Consider the following 20,478-nt stretch of genomic DNA (forward strand, 5'->3'; position numbering starts at 1 on the left):
AGTGGAAAAGTTCAAAGAAAACCAATTCAAGCAAATCTTTTAAATTTTATGAGATAGGAGAACATAAAAATTGTGAGCCCTTAAAGAACACAGTGTTTTAGCACAGACCATGCAAGCTTCCTTGTGCTTGAGAACAAGTCATTTAACACCATTACAGAAGGATAGTTCAATATTTGACACTGATTAAGTAATCGGTTTAGTGATTGGCTATAATAAAATAGAGAAAAAAGAAACCTACGTTTGTTCCTTGCTTATAGCCACGACTACACAGTCCGAAGGCCTTCCTTTAGCATATTCTTTGTGTATTTGCTCATAAAACTGCACATACAACTTCTCTCTGCGATTATCCTTGGCGTACTGGTCCTCTGCACCTAAAAAAAAAACAGTTTTTTTTTTTACAAATGCAAATAGTCCAAGTAATGGCTAAATGTGTATGCGATAAAACATGTAATAGTACCTTACCCTTCTGAGAATACTGATATCTTTCATAATACTCATCGCTTCCAGTGGAATAATTATACTGTTGTCCAAATAATTCCTTGAAACTGAGGAGAAAAAAGTTTTAGTTAGAAACCAAAAACCCATAACCCACAAGTTAAAATGTTAAACTGAGGACAATTAGAAGAGCTCAACTAACAAAATGGTAAAGCAAAAAAACACAACAAGTAACCTAAAAAGGGAATGTATTCAACTGAAAAGACAACTGAAGACCAAGTAGGAAGAACTCATTGCAGCTTAGTCTACCAAAAGGGCAATATGAGGCAGTCATCCTGAACCAGAAACTAGCAGACATTACAAAGCAAACAAGAACTTCAATTTTAGACAGCCAAAAATCAATCACTTGTGATATTGCAGCCAAGTAAAGACTTCAAGACTACTTTCAATTGAAATGATAAATGGTGAAACAAATCAGTTAAGATGATGTTTACTTGAGGGAAACGTTCTCTAATCAAATACAATACTATGTCCCTCAATGAACAGGTTACTAGATTGGCTTTACTTATAAATAGTATCTTTACAAAACTTTTAATTCATCTTAATCACACAGAGAACACTTTTATTTAAAGTGGCTGAAACTCTTTACTCTTTTAGCTGTGCAGATTTTAATTAACTAATTTCTGCTGCATGCAATCCCCAAATATTATAAACAGCACTGTCCACTGATTCCTACAGGAACAACAGCATGTCGACATAAAAGATGGAAAAATAGAACAATTAAAAAGAAAAAACAGAATATGGGTAAAAAGAAAAAAAAAAAATATTGAAATTCAAAAGCAGGACCTACGAGACCCATTCTAGAAAATGCATTCAGCTACTTGAATGCATTCTCTGGAATGGAGAGCCCAAGCTATAATACGTGGTTAACAAACCCACCTGTCGCCACACAGCCACGTTGCATGTTTTACTACAAAACCCAGAAGAGCAGCAACTGCTTTCATGATAATATATTATGAATTAAAATTGACAAGAAGGGAACCAGGAAACAGTGAGGCAAGGGACTGCTACGCTCCTGAACCTGTACATGAAGAATCATACTTAACAAGACGCAGCAATAATTAACCTATTGGCAAAGGTCTTCCTTCCTATTACTATAAATGTGTGGCTGGTGCGAGACGGACTGTCCAGTTTATGTTTTGGGCGTGAGGGGGAAGGGCTCTATGAATGGGAATCACTGAACGGAGTTGTGAGTGGGTGAAGATGAGAGACTATAGATGGATGGGTAAATTGCACAAACAGATGAACTGTTGAGTGCATGTATGTGGAGGAAAGTGGCAGGAGACGAGAATAGCCTCATCCAACTTCCAGAAGGCCCATTTTATTGTATGGTAAGTGCCATGAAAAAGAAAAAATATATAGTTTAAACATCGATGTTAAAAGAAATCTGAAATGCTGTATCCCAACAGTCAACCACCTATTTTAAAAAAACAATTGTAAACACAAACAAAACAGCAAATTAAAGAAAATGCTTATTTTTGGGCATGGTGACCATATTGCTCACTCAATTCTTAGTTAAAGGATGTGGTGATGTTCAAGAATAACATGTGTTTGTGGAATGCAGGTAGATTCACATGCTTTGCACAATTCTGCCATCTAGTGTTGGACTCTAATTGTTACAAGTTGTTTTTCTTTTACGAATATTTTTGAATCATGAGATCGTGTAACTTCTACTCTCGTTGATACAGCACATGGGCATAGTCCTTTCCCGCAGGCGGGTGATGTAAAGTGTATAAAAATAAATAAATATATTTAAGGAAAATGTCACTTACCCATTGTACATCCGTTCGTGGCATGTTCCGTTGCAGATTCACAGGCTATGCATAGTCCTGCCATCTAGTGTTGGGCTCGGAGTGTTACAAGTTGTTTTTCTTCGAAGAAGTCTGAGTCACGGGATCGAGTGACGACGACTCTTTGGCTCCATTGCGCATGGGCATCGACTATCTTAGATTGTTTTCCCGCAGAGAGTAAGGTAGGAGTGAGAGTGTAAAGAAGAGAGATGTCCATGCAAATGGAATAGATATATATATATATATATATATACACACGTATGTACAAATGAATATTTTAACTTAAACGGCTACAGGCTCCCGGGGAGGCGGGAGGGCGCATGTGAATCTGCAGTGGAACATGCCACTAACAGACGTACACTGGGTAAGTGACATTTTCAGTTAAATGCGATGTGTAGCTGCAGATACACATGCTCTGCATAGATTACAAAGTAGTTTTTCCTCCCATAAGCGGTGGAAAGCCTGTAGGAGTTTAAGTTGTTTGAAATAGTGTTCTTAGTACAGCCTGTCCTACTGTGGCTTGTTGTGTTGCTAACACATCTACACAGTAATGCTTGGTAAATGTATGGGGTGTTGACCAAGTGGCTGCTTTACAGATTTCTGTCATTGGTATATTTCCTAAAAATGCCATTGTTGCTCCTTTTTTCCTGGTGGAATGTGCTTTTGGTGTTAATAGCTGCCTTTTGGCTTTTAGGTAACATGTTTGGATGCATTTTACTATCCATCTAACTAGTCCTGGTTTTGAGATAGGATTACCAGTATGTGGTTTTTGGAACAGCACAAATAACGGTTTGGTTTTCCTAAAAATGATTTAGTTCTATCAATGTAATACATTATAGCTCTTTTAATGTCCAAGGTATGCAGCACTCTCTGCTACAGAGTCTGGCTGTTGAAAGAAGACTGGGAGTTCCACTGTTTGATTGATATGAAACGGCGATATTACCTTTGGTAGAAATTTTGGGTTTGTCCGAAGTATTACTTTATGTTTGTGTACTTGTATGAAGGGTTGTTTAATAGTGAAAGCTTGTATTTCACTAACTCTCCTTAATGAAGTAATTGCAACTAGGAATGCTACTTTCCATGTTAGATATTGAATCTGACATGAATGCATAGGTTCAAATGGTGGACCCATGAGTCAGGCGAGTACAATATTTAGATTTAGGGGTGTTCTTGGTGATATGATGCATTTTAGTCCTTCCATGAAGGCTTTGATAACAGGGACTCTAAATAGAGAGGCATGTTGTATATTTTGCAAATACGCGGAAACAGCAGTGAGATGCCCAACAGTTTCATGACAAATTTGACTGTGTCACTGTTGGTTTGACTGAATTTGTGCCAATACATTGTGGAATGTTTGTATTCTTTGTGGACTTGGGCTTGCAAGTGCTGTTTGAGTATTTAGTGTGGCTCCTCAAAACTGTTGAATTAGCACTGGTTGCAAGTGGGATTTTTGGTAGTTTGTAGAGAACCCTAGTGTGTGTAGGGTTTGTATTCCATAACGTGTATGGTTTTGACACTGTATGACTGTGGATTTTATTAGCCAATCGTCGAGATATGGAAAGACATGGATGTGTTGCCTTCTTAGGCAGACTGCAACTACCGCAAGGCATTTTGTAAATACTCTCGGAGCGGTTATCCCGAAGGGTAACACTTTGAACTGGTAATGTTTTCCCTGTATTACAAACAGGAGATATTTTCTGTGCGCTGGATGGATGGGCATGTGAAAATACGCATCCTTGAGGTCTAATGTTGCCATAAAGTCTTGTTGTAGCAGTGGGACTACATCCTGTAGCGTTACCATGTGAAAGTGTTCTGATAGGATGTAAAGATTGAGAGTTCTGAGATCTAGTATTGGTCTCAAGGTTCCATCTTTTATGGGAATAAGGAAGTACAGGGAGTAAACCCCCGTTCCTATCTGATGTTGTGGTACAAGCTCTATGGCTTGTGTAAGGAAATGCCTCCTTGGCATGGTTGCCCCCTGACTTTTTGCCTTTGCTGATGCTATGTTTACAATTGAAAGTGTGCTGAGGCCTGCTAACCAGGCCCCAGCACCAGTGTTCTTTCCCTAAACTGTACTTTTGTATCCACAATTGGCAGACCCTGGCATCCAGATAAGTCCCTTGTAACTGGTACTTCTAGTACCAAGGGCCCTGATGCCAAGGAAGGTCTCGAAGGGCTGCAGCATGTCTTATGCCACCCTGGAGACCTCTCACTCAGCACAGACACCCTGCTTGCCAGCTTGTGTGTGCTAGTGAGGACAAAACGAGTAAGTCGACATGGCACTCCCCTCAGGGTGCCATGCCAGCCTCTCACTGCCTATGCAGTATAGGTAAGACACCCCTCTAGCAGGCCTTACAGCCCTAAGGCAGGGTGCACTATACCATAGGTGAGGGTACCAGTGCATGAGCATGGTACCCCTACAGTGTCTAAACAAAACCTTAGACATTGTAAGTGCAGAGTAGCCATAAGAGTATATGGTCTGGGAGTCTGTCAAACACGAACTCCACAGCACCATAATGGCTACACTGAATACTGGGAAGTTTGGTATCAAACTTCTCAGCACAATAAATGCACACTGATGCCAGTGTACATTTTATTGTAAAATACACCACAGAGGGCACCTTAGAGGTGCCCCCTAAAACTTAACCGACTATCTGTGTAGGCTGACTAGTTCCAGCAGCCTGCCACACTAGAGACATGTTGCTGGCCCCATGGGGAGAGTGCCTTTGTCACTCTGAGGCCAGTAACAAAGCCTGCACTGGGTGGAGATGCTAACACCTCCCCCAGGCAGGAGCTGTGACACCTGGCGGTGAACCTCAAAGGCTCACCCCTTTGTCACAGCCCAGCAGGGCACTCCAGCTTAGTGGAGTTGCCCGCCCCCTCCGGCCACGGCCCCCACTTTTGGCGGCAAGGCTGGAGGGAACAAAGAAAGCAACAAGGAGGAGTCACTGGCCAGTCAGGACAGCCCCTAAGGTGTCCTGAGCTGAAGTGACTGACTTTTAGAAATCCTCCATCTTGCAGATGGAGGATTCCCCCAATAGGGTTAGGATTGTGACCCCCTCCCCTTGGGAGGAGGCACAAAGAGGGTGTACCCACCCTCAGGGCTAGTAGCCATTGGCTACTAACCCCCCAGACCTAAACACGCCCTTAAATTTAGTATTTAAGGGTGTAGGAAGTTGGCTCTGTATGTGCTATTTCAAAGTAAGGAATAGCATGCACAGAGTCCAAGGGTTCCCCTTAGAGGTAAAATAGTGGTAAAAATAGATAATACTAATGCTCTATTTTGTGGTAGTGTGGTCGAGCAGTAGGCTTATCCAAGGAGTAGTGTTAAGCATTTGTTGTACATACACATAGACAATAAATGAGGTACACACACTCAGAGACAAATCCAGCCAATAGGTTTTTGTATAGAAAAATATCTTTTCTTAGTTTATTTTAAGAACCACAGGTTCAAATTCTACATGTAATAGCTCATTCGAAAGGTATTGCAGGTAAGTACTTTAGGAACTTCAAATCATCAAAATTGCATGTATACTTTTCAAGTTATTGACAAATAGCTGTTTTAAAAGTGGACACTTAGTGCAATTTTCACAGTTCCTGGGGGAGGTAAGTTTTTGTTAATTTTACCAGGTAAGTAAGACACTTACAGGGTTCAGTTCTTGGTCCAAGGTAGCCCACCGTCGGGGGTTCAGAGCAACCCCAAAGTCACCACACCAGCAGCTCAGGGCCGGTCAGGTGCAGAGTTCAAAGTGGTGCCCAAAACACATAGGCTAGAATGGAGAAGGGGGTGCCCCGGTTCCGGTCTGCTTGCAGGTAAGTACCCGCGTCTTCGGAGGGCAGACCAGGGGGGTTTTGTAGGGCACCGGGGGGGACACAAGCCCACACAGAAATTTCACCCTCAGCAGCGCGGGGGCGGCCGGGTGCAGTGTAGAAACAAGCGTCGGGTTTGTAATGGAAGTCAATGGGAGATCTAGGGATCTCTTCAGCGCTGCAGGCAGGCAAGGGGGGGGTTCCTCGGGGAAACCTCCACTTGGGCAAGGGAGAGGGACTCCTGGGGGTCACTCCTCCAGTGAAAGTCCGGTCCTTCAGGTCCTGGGGGCTGCGGGTGCAGGGTCTCTCCCAGGTGTCGGGACTTAGGATTCAAAGAGTCGCGGTCAGGGGAAGCCTCGGGATTCCCTCTGCAGGCGGCGCTGTGGGGGCTCAGGGGGGACAGGTTTTTGTACTCACAGTCTTAGAGTAGTCCTGGGGTCCCTCCTGAGGTGTTGGATCGCCACCAGCCGAGTCGGGGTCGCCGGGTGCAGTGTTGCAAGTCTCACGCCTTTTGCGGGGAGCTTGCAGGGTTCTTTAAAGCTGCTGGAAACAAAGTTGCAGCCTTTCTTGGAGCAGGTCCGCTGTCCTCGGGAGTTTCTTGTCTTTTCGAAGCAGGGGCAGTCCTCAGAGGATGTCGAGGTCGCTGGTCCCTTTGGAAGGCGTCGCTGGAGCAGGATCTTTGGAAGGCAGGAGACAGGCCGGTGAGTTTCTGGAGCCAAGGCAGTTGTCGTCTTCTGGTCTTCCTCTGCAGGGGTTTTTCAGCTAGGCAGTCCTTCTTCTTGTAGTTGCAGGAATCTGATTTTCTAGGGTTCAGGGTAGCCCTTAAATACTAAATTTAAGGGCGTGTTTAGGTCTGGGGGGTTAGTAGCCAATGGCTACTAGCCCTGAGGGTGGGTACACCCTCTTTGTGCCTCCTCCCAAGGGGAGGGGGTCACAATCCTAACCCTATTGGGGGAATCCTCCATCTGCAAGATGGAGGATTTCTAAAAGTCAGAGTCACCTCAGCTCAGGACACCTTAGGGGCTGTCCTGACTGGCCAGTGACTCCTCCTTGTTGCTTTCTTTGTTCCCTCCAGCCTTGCCGCCAAAAGTGGGGGCCGTGGCCGGAGGGGGCGGGTAACTCCACTAAGCTGGAGTGCCCTGCTGGGCTGTGACAAAGGGGTGAGCCTTTGAGGCTCACCGCCAGGTGTCACAGCTCCTGCCTGGGGGAGGTGTTAGCATCTCCACCCAGTGCAGGCTTTGTTACTGGCCTCAGAGTGACAAAGGCACTCTCCCCATGGGGCCAGCAACATGTCTCTGGTGTGGCAGGCTGCTGGAACTAGTCAGCCTACACAGACAGTCGGTTAAGTTTCAGGGGGCACCTCTAAGGTGCCCTCTGTGGTGTATTTTACAATAAAATGTACACTGGCATCAGTGTGCATTTATTGTGCTGAGAAGTTTGATACCAAACTTCCCAGTTTTCAGTGTAGCCATTATGGTGCTGTGGAGTTCGTGTTTGACAGACTCCCAGACCATATACTCTTATGGCTACCCTGCACTTACAATGTCTAAGGTTTTGTTTAGACACTGTAGGGGTACCATGCTCATGCACTGGTACCCTCACCTATGGTATAGTGCACCCTGCCTTAGGGCTGTAAGGCCTGCTAGAGGGGTGTCTTACCTATACTGCATAGGCAGTGAGAGGCTGGCATGGCACCCTGAGGGGAGTGCCATGTCGACTTACTCGTTTGGTCCTCACTAGCACACACCAGCTGGCAAGCAGTGTGTCTGTGCTGAGTGAGAGGTCTCCAGGGTGGCATAAGACATGCTGCATCCCTTAGAGACCTTCCTTGGCATCAGGGCCCTTGGTACTAGAAGTACCAGTTACAAGGGACTTATCTGGATGCCAGGGTCTGCCAATTGTGGATACAAAAGTACAGGTTAGGGAAAGAACACTGGTGCTGGGGCCTGGTTAGCAGGCCTCAGCACACTTTCAATTGTAAACATAGCATCAGCAAAGGCAAAAAGTCAGGGGGCAACCATGCCAAGGAGGCATTTCCTTACACAACCCCCCCCCAAACGAAAGAGGATGAGACTAACCTTTCCCAAGAGAGTCTTCATTTTCTAAGTGGAAGAACCTGGAAAGGCCATCTGCATTGGCATGGGCAGTCCCAGGTCTGTGTTCCACTATAAAGTCCATTCCCTGTAGGGAGATGGACCACCTCAACAGTTTAGGATTTTCACCTTTCATTTGCATCAGCCATTTGAGAGGTCTGTGGTCAGTTTGAACTAGGAAGTGAGTCCCAAAGAGGTATGGTCTCAGCTTCTTCAGGGACCAAACCACAGCAAAGGCCTCCCTCTCAATGGCACTCCAACGCTGCTCCCTGGGGAGTAACCTCCTGCTAATGAAAGCAACAGGCTGGTCAAGGCCATCATCATTTGTTTGGGACAAAACTGCCCCTATCCCATGTTCAGAGGCATCAGTCTGCACAATGAACTGCTTAGAATAATCTGGAGCTTTGAGAACTGGTGCTGAGCACATTGCTTGTTTCAGGGTGTCAAAGGCCTGTTGGCAGTCCACAGTCCAGTTCACTTTCTTGGGCATTTTCTTGGAGGTGAGCTCAGTGAGGGCTGTCACAATGGATCCATATCCCTTCACAAACCTCCTGTAGTACCCAGTCAAGCCAAGGAATGCCCTGACTTGAGTCTGGGTTTTTGGAGCTACCCAGTCCAGAATGGTCTGGATCTTGGGTTGGAGTGGCTGAACTTGGCCTCCACCTACAAGGTGTCCCAAGTAAACCACAGTTCCCTGCCCTATCTGGCATTTGGATGCCTTGATAGAGAGGCCTGCAGATTGCAGAGCCTTCAAAACCTTCCTCAGGTGGACCAGGTGATCCTGCCAGGTGGAGCTAAAGACAGCAATATCATCAAGATAAGCTGTGCTAAAGGACTCCAAGCCAGCAAGGACTTGATTCACCAACCTTTGGAAGGTGGCAGGGGCATTCTTTAAACCAAAGGGCATAACAGTAAACTGATAATGCCCATCAGGTGTGGAGAATGCTGTCTTTTCTTTTGCTCCAGGTGCCATTTTTATTTGCCAGTACCCTGCTGTTAAGTCAAAGGTACTTAGAAATTTGGCAGCACCTAATTTATCAATGAGCTCATCAGCTCTTGGAATTGGATGAGCATCTGTCTTGGTGACAGAATTGAGCCCTCTGTAGTCCACACAAAACCTCATCTCTTTCTTTCCATCTGTGGTGTGAGGTTTGGGGACTAAGACCACTGGGCTAGCCCAGGGGCTGTCAGAGCGCTCAATGACTCCCAATTCCAGCATCTTGTGGACTTCCACCTTGATGCTTTCCTTAACATGGTCAGACTGTCTAAAGATTTTGTTCTTGACAGGCATGCTGTCTCCTGTGTCCACATCATGGGTACACAGGTGTGTCTGACCAGGGGTTAGGGAGAAAAGCTCAGGAAACTGTTGTAGGACTCTCCTACAATCAGCCTGCTGTTGGCCAGAGAGGGTGTCTGAGTAGATCACTCCATCTACTGTGCCATCTTTTGGGTCTGATGACAGAAGATCAGGGAGAGGTTCACTCTCTGCCTCCTGATCCTCATCTGTTACCATTAACAGATTCACATCAGCCCTGTCATGGAAGAGCTTAAGGCGGTTCACATGGATCACCCTCTTGGGGCTCCTGCTTGTGCCCAGGTCCACCAGGTAGGTGACCTGACTCTTCCTCTCTAGCACTGGGTAAGGGCCACTCCATTTGTCCTGGAGTGCCCTGGGAGCCACAGGCTCCAGAACCCAGACCTTCTGCCCTGGTTGGAACTCAACCAGTGCAGCCTTTTGGTCATACCAAAACTTCTGGAGTTGTTGGCTGGCCTCAAGGTTTTTGGTTGCCTTTTCCATGTACTCTGCCATTCTAGAGCGAAGGCCAAGTACATAGTCCACTATGTCCTGTTTAGGCTCATGGAGAGGTCTCTCCCAGCCTTCTTTAACAAGGGCAAGTGGTCCCCTTACAGGATGACCAAACAGAAGTTCAAAGGGTGAGAACCCTACTCCCTTCTGTGGTACCTCCCTGTAAGCGAAAAGCAGACATGGCAGGAGGACATCCCATCTCCTTTTGAGTTTTTCTGGGAGCCCCATGATCATGCCCTTTAATGTCTTGTTGAATCTCTCAACTAAGCCATTAGTTTGTGGATGGTAAGGTGTAGTGAATTTATAAGTCACTCCACACTCATTCCACATGTGCTTTAGGTATGCTGACATGAAGTTGGTACCTCTGTCAGACACCACTTCCTTAGGGAAACCCACTCTGGTAAAGATACCAATGAGGGCCTTGGCTACTGCAGGGGCAGTAGTCGACCTAAGGGGAATAGCTTCAGGATACCTGGTAGCATGATCCACTACTACCAGGATATACATATTTCCTGAGGCTGTGGGAGGTTCCAGTGGACCAACTATGTCCACACCCACTCTTTCAAAGGGCACCCCCACCACAGGAAGTGGAATGAGGGGGGCCTTTGGATGCCCACCTGTCTTACCACTGGCTTGACAGGTGGGGCAGGAGAGGCAAAACTCCTTAACCATGTTGGACATATTGGGCCAGTAGAAGTGGTTGACTAACCTCTCCCACGTCTTGGTTTGTCCCAAATGTCCAGCAAGGGGAATGTCATGGGCCAATGTTAGGATGAACTCTCTGAACAGCTGAGGCACTACCACTCTCCTAGTGGCACCAGGTTTGGGGTCTCTGGCCTCAGTGTACAGGAGCCCATCTTCCCAATAGACCCTATGTGTTCCATTTTTCTTGCCTTTGGACTCTTCAGCAGCTTGCTGCCTAAGGCCTTCAAGAGAGGGACAGGTTTCTTGTCCCTTACACAGCTCCTCCCTTGAGGGTCCCCCTGGGCCTAAGAGCTCAACCTGATAAGGTTCAAGCTCCAAAGGCTCAGTTCCCTCAGAGGGCAGAACTTCTTCCTGAGAAGAGAGGTTCCCTTTCTTTTGCTGTGTTGCAGTTGGTTTCCCAACTGACTTTCCTGTTCTCTTGGTAGGCTGGGCCATTTTTCCAGACTCCAGCTCTACTTTTTCACCCTGTGCCTTGCATTGTGCTCTTGTTTTCACACACACCAGTTCAGGGATACCCAGCATTGCTGCATGGGTTTTTAGCTCTACCTCAGCCCATGCTGAGGACTCCAGGTCATTTCCAAGCAGACAGTCCACTGGGATATTTGAGGAGACCACCACCTGCTTCAGGCCATTGACCCCTCCCCATTCTAAAGTAACCATTGCCATGGGATGTACTTTTCTCTGATTGTCAGCGTTGGTGACTGTGTAAGTTTTTCCAGTCAGGTATTGGCCAGGGGAAACCAGTTTCTCTGTCACCATGGTGACACTGGCACCTGTATCCCTCAGGCCCTCTATTCTAGTCCCATTAATTAAGAGTTGCTGTCTGTATTTTTGCATGTTAGGCGGCCAGACAGCTAGTGTGGCTAAATCCACCCCACCCTCAGAAACTAGAGTAGCTTCAGTGTGGACCCTGATTTGCTCTGGGCACACTGTTGATCCCACTTGGAGACTAGCCATACCAGTGTTACCTGGATGGGAGTTTGGAGTGGAACCTGTCTTGGGACAGGCCTTGTCTCCAGTTTGGTGTCCATGCTGTTTACAGCTATGACACCAGGCCTTTTTGGGATCAAAGTTTTTACCCTTGTACCCATTGTTTTGTGAAGAGGCTCTGGGCCCACCCTCCTGTGCAGGTTTTTGGGGGCCTGTAGAAGACTCTTTACTATTTTTAGTTTTGGTTGTCTCATCACCCTTCTGCTGGGGAGTCTTCGTGACCCCTTTCTTTTGGTCACCCCCTGTTGAAGTCTTGGACACCCTTGTCTTGACCCAATGGTCCGCCTTCTTTCCCAATTCTTGGGGAGAAATTGGTCCTAGGTCTACCAGATGCTGATGCAGTTTATCATTGAAACAATTACTTAACAGGTGTTCTTTCACAAATAAATTGTACAGCCCATCATAATTACTTACACCACTGCCTTGAATCCAACCATCTAGTGTTTTCACTGAGTAGTCAACAAAGTCAACCCAGGTCTGGCTCGAGGATTTTTGAGCCCCCCTGAACCTAATCCTGTACTCCTCAGTGGAGAATCCAAAGCCCTCAATCAGGGTACCCTTCATGAGGTCATAAGATTCTGCATCTTGTCCAGAGAGTGTGAGGAGTCTATCCCTACACTTTCCTGTGAACATTTCCCAAAGGAGAGCACCCCAGTGAGATCTGTTCACTTTTCTGGTTACACAAGCCCTCTCAAAAGCTGTGAACCATTTGGTGATGTCATCACCATCTTCATATTTAGTTACAATCCCTTTGGGGATTTTCAACATGTCAGGAGAATCTCTGACCCTATTTATGTTGCTGCCACCATTGATGGGTCCTAGGCCCATCTCTTGTCTTTCCCTCTCTATGGCTAGGATCTGTCTTTCCAAAGCCAATCTTTTGGCCATCCTGGCTAACTGGATGTCCTCTTCACTGGAGTTATCCTCAGTGATTTCAGAGTTGTTGGTTCCTCCTGTGAGGGAACCAGCATCTCTGACTATTATTTGTGGAGTCAGGGCTTGAGAAGCCCTGCTCTCCCTAAGTAGGACTGGAGGGGGGGAATTTCCCTCCAAGTCACTATCTTCATCCTCTGAGTTGCCATCCTCAGAGGGGTTGGCCTTTTCAAACTCTGCCAACAGCTCCTGGAGCTGTACTTTGGTAGGTTTGGGGCCCATTGCTATTTTCTTTAGTTTACAGAGTGACCTTAGCTCTCTCATCTGTAGATGGAGGTAAGGTGTGGTGTCGAGTTCCACCACATTCACATCTGTGCTAGACATTATGCTTCTAAAAGTTGGAATACTTTTTAAGAAACTAAAACTGGTTCTAGAATCTAATTCAAACTTTTACAAACTTTTAAACTCTAAAAGAAATGCTAAACAGGATCTAACACAAGGCCCTAGCAGGTCTTTTAAGAATTTAGAAAACTTTTCAAATTGCAAAAATCAATTTCTAATGACAATTTTGGAATTTGTCGTGTGATCAGGTATTGGCTGAGTAGTCCAGCAAATGCAAAGTCTTGTACCCCACCGCTGATCCACCAATGTAGGAAGTTGGCTCTGTATGTGCTATTTCAAAGTAAGGAATAGCATGCACAGAGTCCAAGGGTTCCCCTTAGAGGTAAAATAGTGGTAAAAATAGATAATACTAATGCTCTATTTTGTGGTAGTGTGGTCGAGCAGTAGGCTTATCCAAGGAGTAGTGTTAAGCATTTGTTGTACATACACATAGACAATAAATGAGGTACACACACTCAGAGACAAATCCAGCCAATAGGTTTTTGTATAGAAAAATATCTTTTCTTAGTTTATTTTAAGAACCACAGGTTCAAATTCTACATGTAATAGCTCATTCGAAAGGTATTGCAGGTAAGTACTTTAGGAACTTCAAATCATCAAAATTGCATGTATACTTTTCAAGTTATTGACAAATAGCTGTTTTAAAAGTGGACACTTAGTGCAATTTTCACAGTTCCTGGGGGAGGTAAGTTTTTGTTAATTTTACCAGGTAAGTAAGACACTTACAGGGTTCAGTTCTTGGTCCAAGGTAGCCCACCGTCGGGGGTTCAGAGCAACCCCAAAGTCACCACACCAGCAGCTCAGGGCCGGTCAGGTGCAGAGTTCAAAGTGGTGCCCAAAACACATAGGCTAGAATGGAGAAGGGGGTGCCCCGGTTCCGGTCTGCTTGCAGGTAAGTACCCGCGTCTTCGGAGGGCAGACCAGGGGGGTTTTGTAGGGCACCGGGGGGGACACAAGCCCACACAGAAATTTCACCCTCAGCAGCGCGGGGGCGGCCGGGTGCAGTGTAGAAACAAGCGTCGGGTTTGTAATGGAAGTCAATGGGAGATCTAGGGATCTCTTCAGCGCTGCAGGCAGGCAAGGGGGGGGTTCCTCGGGGAAACCTCCACTTGGGCAAGGGAGAGGGACTCCTGGGGGTCACTCCTCCAGTGAAAGTCCGGTCCTTCAGGTCCTGGGGGCTGCGGGTGCAGGGTCTCTCCCAGGTGTCGGGACTTAGGATTCAAAGAGTCGCGGTCAGGGGAAGCCTCGGGATTCCCTCTGCAGGCGGCGCTGTGGGGGCTCAGGGGGGACAGGTTTTTGTACTCACAGTCTTAGAGTAGTCCTGGGGTCCCTCCTGAGGTGTTGGATCGCCACCAGCCGAGTCGGGGTCGCCGGGTGCAGTGTTGCAAGTCTCACGCCTTTTGCGGGGAGCTTGCAGGGTTCTTTAAAGCTGCTGGAAACAAAGTTGCAGCCTTTCTTGGAGCAGGTCCGCTGTCCTCGGGAGTTTCTTGTCTTTTCGAAGCAGGGGCAGTCCTCAGAGGATGTCGAGGTCGCTGGTCCCTTTGGAAGGCGTCGCTGGAGCAGGATCTTTGGAAGGCAGGAGACAGGCCGGTGAGTTTCTGGAGCCAAGGCAGTTGTCGTCTTCTGGTCTTCCTCTGCAGGGGTTTTTCAGCTAGGCAGTCCTTCTTCTTGTAGTTGCAGGAATCTGATTTTCTAGGGTTCAGGGTAGCCCTTAAATACTAAATTTAAGGGCGTGTTTAGGTCTGGGGGGTTAGTAGCCAATGGCTACTAGCCCTGAGGGTGGGTACACCCTCTTTGTGCCTCCTCCCAAGGGGAGGGGGTCACAATCCTAACCCTATTGGGGGAATCCTCCATCTGCAAGATGGAGGATTTCTAAAAGTCAGAGTCACCTCAGCTCAGGACACCTTAGGGGCTGTCCTGACTGGCCAGTGACTCCTCCTTGTTGCTTTCTTTGTTCCCTCCAGCCTTGCCGCCAAAAGTGGGGGCCGTGGCCGGAGGGGGCGGGTAACTCCACTAAGCTGGAGTGCCCTGCTGGGCTGTGACAAAGGGGTGAGCCTTTGAGGCTCACCGCCAGGTGTCACAGCTCCTGCCTGGGGGAGGTGTTAGCATCTCCACCCAGTGCAGGCTTTGTTACTGGCCTCAGAGTGACAAAGGCACTCTCCCCATGGGGCCAGCAACATGTCTCTGGTGTGGCAGGCTGCTGGAACTAGTCAGCCTACACAGACAGTCGGTTAAGTTTCAGGGGGCACCTCTAAGGTGCCCTCTGTGGTGTATTTTACAATAAAATGTACACTGGCATCAGTGTGCATTTATTGTGCTGAGAAGTTTGATACCAAACTTCCCAGTTTTCAGTGTAGCCATTATGGTGCTGTGGAGTTCGTGTTTGACAGACTCCCAGACCATATACTCTTATGGCTACCCTGCACTTACAATGTCTAAGGTTTTGTTTAGACACTGTAGGGGTACCATGCTCATGCACTGGTACCCTCACCTATGGTATAGTGCACCCTGCCTTAGGGCTGTAAGGCCTGCTAGAGGGGTGTCTTACCTATACTGCATAGGCAGTGAGAGGCTGGCATGGCACCCTGAGGGGAGTGCCATGTCGACTTACTCGTTTGGTCCTCACTAGCACACACCAGCTGGCAAGCAGTGTGTCTGTGCTGAGTGAGAGGTCTCCAGGGTGGCATAAGACATGCTGCATCCCTTAGAGACCTTCCTTGGCATCAGGGCCCTTGGTACTAGAAGTACCAGTTACAAGGGACTTATCTGGATGCCAGGGTCTGCCAATTGTGGATACAAAAGTACAGGTTAGGGAAAGAACACTGGTGCTGGGGCCTGGTTAGCAGGCCTCAGCACACTTTCAATTGTAAACATAGCATCAGCAAAGGCAAAAAGTCAGGGGGCAACCATGCCAAGGAGGCATTTCCTTACAAAGGGCTACCCTGAACCCTAGAAAATTAGATTCCTGCAACTACAAGAAGAAGGACTGCCTAGCTGAAAAACCCCTGCAGAGGAAGACCAGAAGACGACAACTGCCTTGGCTCCAGAAACTCACCGGCCTGTCTCCTGCCTTCCAAAGATCCTGCTCCAGCGACGCCTTCCAAAGGGACCAGCGACCTCGACATCCTCTGAGGACTGCCCCTGCTTCGAAAAGACAAGAAACTCCAGAGGACAGCGGACCTGCTCCAAGAAAAGCTGCAACTTTGTTTCCAGCAGCTTTAAAGAACCCTGCAAGCTCCCCGCAAGAAGCGTGAGACTTGCAACACTGCACCCGGCGACCCCGACTCGGCTGGTGGCGATCCAACACCTCAGGAGGGACCCCAGGACTACTCTAAGACTGAGTACAAAAACCTGTCCCCCCTGAGCCCCCACAGCGCCGCCTGCAGAGGGAATCCCGAGGCTTCCCCTGACCGCGACTCTTTGAATCCTAAGTCCCGACACCTGGGAGAGACCCTGCACCCGCAGCCCCCAGGACCTGAAGGACCGGACTTTCACTGGAGGAGTGACCCCCAGGAGTCCCTCTCCCTTGACCAAGTGGAGGTTTCCCCGAGGAACCCCCCCCTTGCCTGCCTGCAGCGCTGAAGAGATCCCTAGATCTCCCATTGACTTCCATCACAAACCCGACGCTTGTTTCTACACTGCACCCGGCCGCCCCCGCGCTGCTGAGGGTGAAATTTCTGAGTGGACTCGTGTCCCCCCCGGTGCCCTACAAAACCCCCCTGGTCTGCCCTCCGAAGACGCGGGTACTTACCTGCAAGCAGACCGGAACCGGGGCACCCCCTTCTCTCCATTCTAGCCTATGTGTTTTGGGCACCACTTTGAACTCTGCACCTGACCGGCCCTGAGCTGCTGGTGTGGTGACTTTGGGGTTGCTCTGAACCCCCAACGGTGGGCTACCTTGGACCAAGAACTGAACCCTGTAAGTGTCTTACTTACCTGGTAAAACTAACCAAAACTTACCTCCCCCAGGAACTGTGAAAATTGCACTGTGTCCACTTTTAAAACAGCTATTTGTCAATAACTTGTAAAGTATACATGCAATTTTTATGATTTAAAGTTCCTAAAGTACTTACCTGCAATACCTTTCGAATGAGATATTACATGTAGAATTTGAACCTGTGGTTCTTAAAATAAACTAAGAAAAGATATTTTTGTATAACAAAACCTATTGGCTGGATTTGTCTCTGAGTGTGTGTACCTCATTTATTGTCTATGTGTATGTACAACAAATGCTTAACACTACTCCTTGGATAAGCCTACTGCTCGACCACACTACCACAAAATAGAGCATTAGTATTATCTATTTTTGCCACTATCTTACCTCTAAGGGGAACCCTTGGACTCTGTGCATGCTATTCCTTACTTTGAAATAGCACATACAGAGCCAACTTCCTACAGCTTGTTTGAGTAATAGTGACTGTACTTCTTTTTGCAACATGGAGCTGTGTTGGGAGGAGAGTTTGTGTGGTTTTGGAGGTATACCTGGGGGAATTTGTGCCAATTCTATGCAGTAACCATTGCGGATAATAGATGTAGGAAGTTGGCTCTGTATGTGCTATCTCAAAGTAAGGGATAGCATGCACAGAGTCCAAGGGTTCCCCTTAGAGGTAAATGTAAGGAAATGCCTCCTTGGCATGGTTGCCCCCTGACTTTTTGCCTTTGCTGATGCTATGTTTACAATTGAAAGTGTGCTGAGGCCTGCTAACCAGGCCCCAGCACCAGTGTTCTTTCCCTAACCTGTACTTTTGTATCCACAATTGGCAGACCCTGGCATCCAGATAAGTCCCTTGTAACTGGTACTTCTAGTACCAAGGGCCCTGATGCCAAGGAAGGTCTCTAAGGGCTGCAGCATGTCTTATGCCACCCTGGAGACCTCTCACTCAGCACAGACACACTGCTTGCCAGCTTGTGTGTGCTAGTGAGGACAAAACGAGTAAGTCGACATGGCACTCCCCTCAGGGTGCCATGCCAGCCTCTCACTGCCTATGCAGTATAGGTAAGACACCCCTCTAGCAGGCCTTACAGCCCTAAGGCAGGGTGCACTATACCATAGGTGAGGGTACCAGTGCATGAGCATGGTACCCCTACAGTGTCTAAACAAAACCTTAGACATTGTAAGTGCAGGGTAGCCATAAGAGTATATGGTCTGGGAGTCTGTCAAACACGAACTCCACAACACCATAATGGCTACACTGAAAACTGGGAAGTTTGGTATCAAACTTCTCAGCACAATAAATGCACACTGATGCCAGTGTACATTTTATTGTAAAATACACCCCAGAGGGCACCTTAGAGGTGCCCCCTGGAACTTAACCGACTATCTGTGTAGGCTGACTAGTTTTAGCAGCCTGCCACAAACCGAGACATGTTGCTGGCCCCATGGGGAGAGTGCCTTTGTCACTCTGAGGCCAGTAACAAAGCCTGCACTGGGTGGAGATGCTAACACCTCCCCCGGGCAGGAATTGTCACACCTGGCGGTGAGCCTCAAAGGCTCACCTCCTTTGTGCCAACCCAGCAGGACACTCCAGCTAGTGGAGTTGCCCGCCCCCTCCGGCCAGGCCCCACTTTTTGGCGGCAAGGCCGGAGAAAATAATGAGAAAAACAAGGAGGAGTCACTGGCCAGTCAGGACAGCCCCTAAGGTGTCCTGAGCTGAGGTGACTAACTTTTAGAAATCCTCCATCTTGCAGATGGAGGATTCCCCCAATAGGGTTAGGATTGTGACCCCCCTCCCCTTGGGAGGAGGCACAAAGAGGGTGTACCCACCCTCAGGGCTAGTAGCCATTGGCTACTAACCCCCCAGACCTAAACACGCCCTTAAATTTAGTATTTAAGGGCTACCCTGAACCCTAGAAAATCAGATTCCTGCAACTACAAGAAGAAGGACTGCCTAGCTGAAAACCCCTGCAGCGGAAGACCAGAAGACGACAACTGCCTTGGCTCCAGAAACTCACCGGCCTGTCTCCTGCCTTCCAAAGATCCTGCTCCAGCGACGCCTTCCAAAGGGACCAGCGACCTCGACATCCTCTGAGGACTGCCCCTGCTTCGAAAAGACAAGAAACTCCCGAGGACAGCGGACCTGCTCCAAGAAAGGCTGCAACTTTGTTTCCAGCAGCTTTAAAGAACCCTGCAAGCTCCCCGCAAGAAGCGTGAGACTTGCAACACTGCACCCGGCGACCCAGACTCGGCTGGTGGAGATCCGACACCTCAGGAGGGACCCCAGGACTACTCTGATACTGTGAGTACCAAAACCTGTCCCCCCTGAGCCCCCACAGCGCCGCCTGCAGAGGGAATCCCGAGGCTTCCCCTGACCGCGACTCTTTGAACCTAAAGTCCCGACGCCTGGGAGAGACCCTGCACCCGCAGCCCCCAGGACCTGAAGGACCGGACTTTCACTGGAGAAGTGACCCCCAGGAGTCCCTCTCCCTTGCCCAAGTGGAGGTTTCCCCGAGGAATCCCCCCCTTGCCTGCCTGCAGCGCTGAAGAGATCCCGAGATCTCTCATAGACTAACATTGCGAACCCGACGCCTGTTTCTACACTGCACCCGGCCGCCCCCGCGCCGCTGAGGGTGAAATTTCTGTGTGGGCTTGTGTCCCCCCCGGTGCCCTACAAAAGCCCCCTGGTCTGCCCTCCGAAGACGCGGGTACTTACCTGCAAGCAGACCGGAACCGGGGCACCCCCTTCTCTCCATTCTAGCCTATGCGTAATGGGCACCACTTTGAACTCTGCACCTGACCGGCCCTGAGCTGCTGGTGTGGTGACTTTGGGGTTGCTCTGAACCCCCAACGGTGGGCTACCTTGGACCAAGAACTGAACCCTGTAAGTGTCTTACTTACCTGGTAAAACTAACCAAAACTTACCTCCCCTAGGAACTGTGAAAATTGCACTAAGTGTCCACTTTTAAAACAGCTATTTGTCAATAACTTGAAAAGTATACATGCAATTTTTATGATTTGAAGTTCCTAAAGTACTTACCTGCAATACCTTTCAAATGAGATATTACATGTAGAATTTGAACCTGTGGTTCTTAAAATAAACTAAGAAAAGATATTTTTCTATAACAAAACCTATTGGCTGGATTTGTCTCGGAGTGTGTGTACCTCATTTATTGTCTATGTGTATGTACAACAAATGCTTAACACTACTCCTTGGATAAGCCTACTGCTCGACCACACTACCACAAAATAAAGCATTAGTATTATCTCTTTTTGCCACTATCTTACCTCTAAGGGGAGCCCTTGGACTCTGTGCATACTATTCCTTACTTTGAAATAGTGCATACAGAGCCAACTTCCTACAGTAAAATAGTGGTAAAAAGAGATAATACTAATGCTCTATTTTGTGGTAGTGTGGTCGAGCAGTAGGCTTATCCAAGGAGTAGTGTTAAGCATTTGTTGTACATACACACAGGCAATAAATGAGGAACACACACTCAGAGACAAATCCAGCCAATAGGTTTTGTTATAGAAAAATATATTTTCTTAGTTTATTTTAAGAACCACAGGTTAAAATTT

General features: G+C 47.7%; 1 protein-coding gene across 1 annotated transcript in view; it reads right to left on the reverse strand.

The window, feature by feature from the left end:
- LOC138268631 (nuclear receptor coactivator 5-like) overlaps positions 1–20,478 on the reverse strand; it is a 294,146-nt gene that overhangs the window by 170,032 nt on the left and 103,636 nt on the right. The window contains exons 5-6 of the mRNA XM_069218473.1: positions 463–545; positions 239–371 (exon numbers count right to left, since the gene is read on the reverse strand). Coding sequence (XP_069074574.1) covers positions 239–371; positions 463–545 — 216 coding nt within the window. The remainder of the gene's footprint in view (positions 1–238; positions 372–462; positions 546–20,478) is intronic.

Source organism: Pleurodeles waltl, chromosome 12 (assembly GCF_031143425.1).
Source record: "Pleurodeles waltl isolate 20211129_DDA chromosome 12, aPleWal1.hap1.20221129, whole genome shotgun sequence".
Taxonomy (NCBI): Eukaryota; Metazoa; Chordata; class Amphibia; order Caudata; family Salamandridae; genus Pleurodeles; species Pleurodeles waltl.